This window comes from Sapajus apella, unplaced genomic scaffold, assembly GCF_009761245.1.
Source record: "Sapajus apella isolate SASKATOON/1434 unplaced genomic scaffold, GSC_monkey_1.0 scaffold47, whole genome shotgun sequence".
Lineage (NCBI taxonomy): Eukaryota > Metazoa > Chordata > Mammalia > Primates > Cebidae > Sapajus > Sapajus apella.
This window is the reverse complement of record NW_022436987.1, coordinates 1,339,297-1,348,107: the sequence shown is the minus strand read 5'-3', so window position 1 is coordinate 1,348,107 and position 8,811 is coordinate 1,339,297. Positions and strand designations below refer to the sequence as shown.

At 37.9% G+C, this 8,811-nt stretch overlaps 1 protein-coding gene across 1 annotated transcript; it reads right to left on the bottom strand.

Moving 5' to 3' along the window:
* Nucleotides 1–6,659: 6,659 nt before the first annotated feature.
* On the bottom strand, nucleotides 6,660–8,474 carry LOC116525334 (olfactory receptor 52E5). The gene is made up of 2 exons (XM_032241138.1): nucleotides 7,050–8,474; nucleotides 6,660–6,704 (listed from the first exon to the last, which is right to left on the bottom strand). The coding sequence occupies exons 1-2, from the start codon at nucleotides 7,968–7,970 to the stop codon at nucleotides 6,660–6,662; spliced, it is 966 nt and encodes a 321-aa protein (XP_032097029.1). The 5' UTR covers nucleotides 7,971–8,474.
* Nucleotides 8,475–8,811: the final 337 nt, after the last annotated feature.

Here is an 8,811-nt window from a genome sequence, read left to right as displayed (position 1 = left end):
TTATCACCACTTACAAATGAGAGAATTGATATCTCAAAACCCAGGTTCTTAACCACACATATGTTATTATTCTAATCCTAATCCTGCATAATATAGAAAGTAGGGTTGGATCAATTTCTTGGGTTCCTTCAGACCCAATAGACAATTCTATATTTATTTGCCTCATTGATTCTATAAAAAAGGAAATGAACTTGACCCAAAATACAATTGATAGTTTTAAGAATGGACTATGTCAGAGGAGAAACGTTTTGGGGTTGGCACACGATAACAAGGAAGCAAGTTATAATAAAACTATGAACCCTGCACCGTATGGTATTTTCCTGCTGATGGAAACATGTTTTTTTCAAGAGCTTCAAGTAGTATTTTTGTTTTCAGTTGTCTTTTCCCCAAATGCAGTTCCAGTCCTTGTTAACTGGCTCTTGTCAGACTCCTCACATTAGAAAGACCCTGTTAGTAACTGCTGCTTCTGTCAGTGGAAGGAGGACAGGCATTCCCTCCAGGGCTTCTCTCTTCACTCCTCCTGATCCTCTGATTCCCCTCTGTAGTCTGCCAGGCATGGCCCTTCACTTGATATGTAGAAAAGATTTCGATATTCTCCCAACTATTTTCTCTTGCTAATATTAGAAAATATTAGTAATTATTTTGGTAAGTTCAAAAATAATTTCAAACATACTGTTTTCTTTGTGACTCACAATACCCTAAAGTAGATAGGGTAAGTTGATTATTTTAATAGTTTATCTTTCACATGGGCAAATTATAATTCAGTATTTCTTCATGTCTTTCCCATAGTTTGATTGATAGTGTTCAAATGTGGAGGAAATAAAAGTCTAAATGATTCATTCAGGTTCAGGGACAGTGAAAATAGGAATACACCTGTGTCTCATGTCACCACAGTGATCTCAAAGTGCATATATTATTTTGCATTTTATATTATATGTCTTAAGGTTGGTTTCTTTTTTTCTTTTCTCTGCCCCTACTGTCCAAACATAGAATCCTTAGCTACATTTTCTAGCACTCTGGGATCTTCCCTTCATTTCTTGCAACTCTGACTCCTGCTTCCTCCTGCTTAGGGGGGTACAAACCCTTCTTTAGTCCACTTTTGTGTCTTTTACTGTTTTCCTCTGTTTAACTTCTAAGGGGGAAACTCTTTCAGGGTTCATTAGAGATTAAAAAATTGTACTTAATGTACTTCATACTCCCTACCCTCCAATCTTAGATTATCTTGTCTAGTAGTTCTGTATTTTTTTCTTGATGTAGTGGCCCACTGAGAGTGAGACATATTGGAATTGGATGATATCCTTAAGATATTAACACGTAGAGAACATAACTTCCAGCCTTACAGTTGGTGATTAAAGAACTTTCCTCATGCCCTGGGCATATGTTCATTCAACTCTGCCTTTCTCACTTTCCTTTGGAAAATATTCACTTTTAAATCTGGGGTAAAAACTAAAGGGACCTGCTAAGTTAAAAACTTTTCATAAATGACCCTAAATCCTATTAGCTTTGCTGCTATCTATCACAGGTAATGCTGATAGAGAGTTAAATTCTACCTCTCCCCTTTAACACTGCCTTTCTCATTCAACCTTTGTCATTTATTATTTGCTCATTGAATCCTCTAATCCTATTCCCTGAAAGTTTTTACATTTCAAAATCACATCCCCAAATCTCACCGTCTCCGTGATGCTTTCCTTCTCCAGAGATCACCAAGTATTCCTAGAAAGAATTAAGTGTTTCATGCTTGGAAGCAAAGATAATCTTGAAATTACCTTTGGAAGGTAGAGCCAAAGGGAAGATCTGACGATACAGGCATGAGAATCCATAGAGAAACCTAAAGGAGAAAGTGGGTTTTGTTTTCTGTTTTGTTTCCCAGAGAGCTTTGGCATGCATAACTATTTTTAGCACTAGGTTGAAGTTTCTGAGGGTTACATAGGAGGATTATTTTATGAATTTCCTTGACTTGCTGATTTTCCCCCCTTCTTTCTCTAGAATGTTCCTGTATGTTTTTCAATCATAATTAATTCAACAAGCATTGAATAACATATTCAGCCCTAGAAGTAAACCATCTGAAAACACATTTGCTTTTTTTCTCCTCTGACCTTGCAACTTGGTTTGCAATCAGAACTTGACAATGACAGCTCTAGGACTGAAGACTAACTGTTTTTAGTTCCATCTAGGAACAAGATGTGGAAACCAGAGAAGTTGAAGGTTATAGATTAAAGCAAAGACCTGAAGTTTAAGCCTTTTTCCAGGTTGCAGGGTAGACCCAGAGCATAGTACCAAATAAGCCCTGTTTTTAAAAGTGGAAAGGTTGTTAGGGATCAGATCATCTCATAACACTCGGGCCTGTAAGATATTCCCCTTCCCCAGGTGTAGTTTTAGACGTTATTCAGTGCATCCAGTGACAGTTGCTTTTCTGAGTATAGTTTTCTCTTGTTGGCAGAAAATCATAGCTTTTAGCAATTCTTTATATGAACAGAAATATGTTGAACTATTTCCTGACTGTTGTTGGTCCCCAACTATGGTCTTTGTCCTCAACCTCTATAGTTACACAAACTAAATTTAGTTCCTCTGGAATAATTCAAGCATTTGTAGGCATATGTTTTGTCCTGAAGCTCCTAAATTTCCATATTCACAGTTAAAAATTCCAAATTTTCTCAACAGGGCTCAAGATGATGCACTTTCTAGCTTTCCTATCACCTATTATCACCTATTAATCTTCTATGGACAAACTGCAGTTTTTCTGCATTTCTGGTACCACCAAACACCCAGAGGAGGACAAAAGAGAGAAGTTTCCAGAGCATATATGCCTGCTGACCTGAGACAGGATGCAGCCTCTACTTACTCTCTTTTCAGACTACTTCAGTAGTACTGAGCCACAAATGGATAAAAGCACAGATACGAATTGAAGACGTAGGTCTCTCCAGTCTTCTGGCTAATCTTATACCGCCCTTAGCACCGTCTGCCCAGACTCACAAAAAATATAAAGCATGATGGGCTCTTGCTTCACTGATAATGGAGTCTGAGGCAGCTATAACTCTAGCATTTCAAGAATTCTGCCCTTTGAGAACTTATCAATCCTTCCTCTTTTGGGACTAAAAGGCTCTCCTGGGACAGACAGACAGGCATAAGGTAGAAGAAAAGGAATTTCTTTCTCTCTGAAAGAAAGGACTCCGGGCAACCCAGCCATACACTGACTGCATGTCCTGTAGGTAGTAAGTCAGTCTCCTGGGCACAGGGCTCTTCTGTACACATCTGCATGTATTCACACTCATTTGCCTGTGCACACTCAGTAGCGTCTTTCATGGAACCAATAAGCAAACTCAGAAATTTTTGTAGGTTTTTTGCACATGTGTGTTAAAATAAATACAGCTCAAACCATGCTGTGGAATGGACTTGTGTCAACATCATAACTTTTATCATGGCATTATAGTGAAAGTAATACATGAGAAAACCAAATAAAGTCTTACAGAGGAAATGCAATGTGATATTCGGAGAAGAAAGTCCCATAATAATTTTTGCTGTAGTGAGAGATTTAAAAATGACATTTATATACAACTGGATTTTAATTAAGAATTATGAGATTTTCTTTTCTTTTTAATTTTTATTTTGAGCCTCATGTGAATTGTTCATACTCCTCAAGTAATGGGAACAAGCATCACCGGTATCTTCAAGACCTTTCTTTTTTGTTTCCTTTCTTTTCTTTCCTTTCCAACTTTTTTTTATTCAGGGCGTACATGTACAGTTTGATTCATGGATAAATTGCTTGTTGTTGGTGTTTGGTATACAGATTATTTCATCACCCAGGTAGTGAGCATAACAAGTGATAGTTTTTTGATCCTGACCCTCCTCCCACCACCCACCCTCAGATCGGCTCCTGTGTCTATTGTTCCTTCTTTGTTTCCATTTGTGCTTAGTGTTTAGCTCCCACTTATAAGTAAGAAGGGGTGGTATTTGGTTTTCTGTTCCTGCATTAATCACTTGATAATGCACTAGTTCAACAGCAATGTCTATGTTGCTACAAAGGAAATAATTTCATTCATTCTTTTTTTTTCTTTTCCTTTTTTTTCTTTTTAAGACAGGATGTCATTTTCTTACCTAGGCTGGAGTGCAGTGGCACAAACATGGCTCACTGCAGCCTTTAGCTCCAGGCTTAAGTGATCCTCCTGCTTCCTGCCCCACAAATAGCTAGTCCTACAGATGCACACCATCGTGCTGGGCTAACTTTTGTATTTTTTGTAGAGAAGGTTTTACCCTGTAGCCCAGGCTGATTTCAGACTTCTGAGCTCAAGGAATCTGCCTGCCTTTTTCTCCCAAAGTGCTGGGATTATTGGCATGAGCCACCGTGCCTGCTGATTTTGTTTTTTTCTATGGCTATGTAGTGTTCCACGGTGTATGTGTTCCACGGTGTATATGTACCACTTTTTCTTTATCCTGTCCACCACTGATGGAGACCTAGGTTGATTCCATGTCTTTGCTATTGTGGATAGTGCTGCAATGAACATATGAGTGCATGTCTTTTTGGTAGGATGATTTATATTCCTTTGGATATATGCTCAGTAATGGGGTTGCTGAGTCAGATGGTAGTCCTAAACGTTCTTTGACAAATCTCCAAACTGCTTTTCATAGTGGCTGAATTAATTTACATATATACTAGTAGTGCAGAAGTGTTCCCTTTTCTCTGCAGCCTTGCCAGCGCCTGTTATTTTTTGGCTTTTTAGTAATAGCCATCTGTCTGGTATAAGGTAGTATCTCACTGTGGTTTTGATTTGCATTTCTCTAATGATTAGTGACGTTAAGAAATTTTCCATATGCTTGTTAGCCATGCTCATGTCTTTGTTTGAGAAATGTCTGTTCATGTACATTGCTGATGTTTAATAGTTTTTTTTTTCTTGTTGATTTAAGTTCCTTATAGATTCTGCATGTTAGATCTTTGTTGGATGCATAGTTTGCAAATATTTTCTCCCACTCTGTAGGTTATTTGTTTACTCTGTTGACAGTTTCTTCTACTGTGTAAAGGTTCTTTAGTTTAATTAGGACACACTTTCCTATTTTTGTTGTCCTTACTTTGGGGGGGTCTTAGTCATGCAATCATTGATAGAGACTTTGTACAGAATGGTATCCTAGGTTTTCTTCCTGGGTTTTTAAAGTTTTAGGTTTTACATTTAAGTCGTTTTTTTTGAGACAGATTCTTGCTTTGTCATCAGGCACATAGTGGTCTATGGTCAGACAACATAGCGGTCTATGGCCAGGATTGTCAGTACCGCAGATTCCAGGCCAGTGCATAGATAAATCATAAACATCTGTACATAAACAGGGAAGGCAACAAAAACTATTTCCCTGAAGTTGAACTAGATGATACTAAGCATCTTAGAGATAGTAACAATTGACAGGCTTAAGTTAGTGGAGGTCAACATTTTCACCAGTTGTCCCTAATGAAAATATTTAGCTAGCAAATGTAGTAACTGTGTGTAAAGACCTAGCTTTCAGCAGCCTTGGGATTTTAAAATAATAAACAGCAAAGTCTCAGAAATGATGGAGGAAAACTCTTCAATAGTAGAGGTTCTTAATGTATGATACCAAAATAAAGTGATCTGGAGGTTAAACATATTTTGTGTAGAGTGAACAAAATTGAACATATTAGAGTCTTTAAATATACAAATGCAAGTATTCAGACTCTAAAATGAGATTTTTATATTTAAAATATTTTTAAAATAATACATTAAATTATAATTGAAAAGTGGTATTTTACTCAGATTTTTTTGTCATCTTTATTCCTTGTTAAACGATTTGTTTAGTTTTTTTTCTTAATTCTGTGTCAATTTCAAAATCTCTACTTAGAAAATGATCACTTGGTTACTTTTGCTTTATATATTTATATGAAGTATCACTTCAGTTTGCTTCCACTTGTCTCAGTTTATATCTTCATTACCTTTGCACTATTGTCTGTACGTTTCTGATCACTCTACCTTGAGTTTCAATCAGTGCTCCATTTCCAATTAGGAGCCAACTTCACATTTTTGCAGCTCCTAGAATACCCAAAGAAATATTGTTTTATTTCTCTTCTATATCTTACTGTGAATGACTTTATATTATTTCAGCAGCCACACTCTCTGTCTGCCCTAAAATCCACTCTAGCAAAGACTGTGGAGGATGGGGTTTCCCTGAGTCCTTAAGCCTAAGATAGATCCCTGTTAACTCTTCAGACTTTATAGTCTCCTAACTGAAAGTCTCTTTCATGAATGTAAGAGCTGAGAGGCCCATGAAGAGCCCCATGCACTGGAATAATCTGGATCTGGAGAGCTGACTTCAAACCAGGAACTTTATACTAGAAGTGCATTTAATCAACTAAATCTACATACATTAGAGATAACAGTCACACTATAATTATGTTTAGTAAGCACTCACTTTGTTTCCAAATCTTTTAATATTTTACAAGCTGCACAGAGTTTTACAACATTCTCTTTAAGCTTCAATATCCCTGCTCATAAAATGCTATAAATCAGTATGAATTTGATACCGTGAACTCAAAGAGCTCTAGGTGAAATGCTCAAGTCAAAATTTCAGGAGAAGCCATAACCTGTATTTAAGTCTAGATCTTATGACTCCTAATTTCTCTTGCCACTGTATCTTGATTGGTTTTGATGAAATTCCACATCATTTTAATTGTCATGAAATTCAGCTTCAGATATGTAAATGAAGAGAATCTTCACGTGGAAAGGCTATTCAAGACAATTACTGGGCAACAAATTTTACAAAACCTTTGTCTCTCTTTAGGCATTTTGTAGTATAATGGGGTTTAAATTTGAGTACTTTTTGTAGTTTTAATGGGTGAAATGGAGAGATTGTTTTGGAATCTTTGAGCTATACCTTCCAATGGACTGTATTGAAGTCATCAGACATTGTATGTGGGAATGTAACAGGAGTAGTAAAAAAAAATGTTTCCAGTATTTACCTCTGTTATGATCTCATTATTGTCTAATTGAGTTGTTGTGGAAGATCCTCTTGGGGGCAAAATGTCAAAAGCTTTTAGGTTTAAGTATCCTAAGTACCTGCTCTCTTATCTGTTTTGTCTTGACCCCATAGATAACAGGGTTAAGAGCAGGGGGAAAAACCACATACAAATTGGCCAGAAGTATGTGGATGTAATGAGGGATGTTGTGGCCAAAGCGGTGTGTCATGAAGGAAAAGAGGGCTGGCAGGTAGAAAGCCAACATGACAGAGACATGAGAGCCACATGTGCTGAGTGCCTTAAGCCGGGCATCCCAGGATGGGAGATGGAAGACAGCTCGGAGGATTTGGACATAGGAAAATCCAATCACAGAAAGGTCAATGTATCCCACTGAGAAGGCAATCAGTCCATATATAACATTAACTCTAATACTGGCACAAGCTAACTTTGCCAAGCCCATGTGTTCACAATAGGTGTGAGGGATAATCCGGACACCACAGAAAGGCAATCTCAGGATGAGAAATATGAATGGAGTCACAAACACCAAAGTCCTGACAATGATGACTATGCCCAGAATGGCTATTACCTTGTCGGTTAGGATCATGGTATATCTCAGGGGGTTGCAGATGGCAATATAGCGATCTATGGCCATGACTGTCAGTACCACAGACTCCAGACCAGTGCATATATGAATGGTATACATCTGTGTGATGCAGGCACCAAATGCAATCTCTCCAAGATTAAACCAGAAAATCCCCAGCATCTTGGGAATGGTTGCTGTAGACAAGCCCAGATCAGTGCAGGCCAACATGGCTAGGAAGTAAAACATGGGTTGGTGGAGGCTCCGTTCAGTCTGAATCACAAACAGGACAGTGATGTTCCCTAGAAGGGCTATTAGATACACTGCAAAGAAGGGGAAGCCAATCCATACATGCACATCTTCCAGCCCTGGGACCCCCACTAGGAGGAAAGTAGAAGGGTGGAACTGTGTATTGTTGGTATGAAACGTATTGGTGGCCATTCCCTACAGACACATTTTTTGCAGGAGTTTTCTTGCTTCCAGTGAGAAACCATAACTTCTTTCATAGCATGTTGCCTATTTCTTGGAGAAACAGAAAATCTATTCTTTAACTTCATAATACAGCAGAAGAGACCTAGAGAGGGAATATGAAATGCAGTTAAAAAGACAATCTCACTTTTAAATATTGGCCTCACCTACACAGAAAACCATGCAGAAAATTTCCAAAATACAGCAATCTTGTACTTCCCATGACTTTCATCCCTTCAGTCTCTAAGAAAAACCTTCCATATGGCATTAAATTAACATATATTTGTTGCTAATTATGCTTGTTAATCAGGATGTAAAGAGTAGCCAAGATGAAGTGTGTGTGTGTGTGTGTGTGTGTGTGTGTGTGTGTGTGTGTGTGTAAAATGCCACTGGACTGAGATTAAGGAGGAAATGATGAGAGAAATGATACATTCTTGCAAAGTGGATCTGAGAAATTAAGAATATTCTATGTGAGAGGAGACTCAGTAAAGGTGGGGGATTGGTTACCTGGTACTTGGATCTGAAATAATAGTTTTAAAATTTAGATGCATAGGGACACTACTGCATAATTCCAGAAAAACAATGCTCCCTCTTAGAACTTCAAAGGCCCTTCACTCACTATGTTATATTATGTTTCCTTTCCTGAGTAGAAAACACTGGCTGCTCTCAGATACTGTTCGGAGCCTTTTGTGATTTATGATCTTCTTTTCTGTCTTCTCCATTTTGCATTATATAAATGGACGATTGCTTCATAATCCCACCTAGACAGTGGCAGTGTCATTGTTTCTGCCTTTTTAAAAGCTACCTAGGTCAG

What these genes read in the sequence shown, in the direction of transcription:
- LOC116525334 (XM_032241138.1), bottom strand. Translation starts at nt 7,970, where the DNA reads ATGGCCACCAATACGTTTCATACCAACAATACACAGTTCCACCCTTCT. An exon ending in CAAAACAGATAAGAGAGCAG is followed by an intron (nt 6,705 to 7,049) that starts GTACTTAGGATA and finishes TTCCACGTGAAG; the next exon opens with ATTCTCTTCATTTACATATC.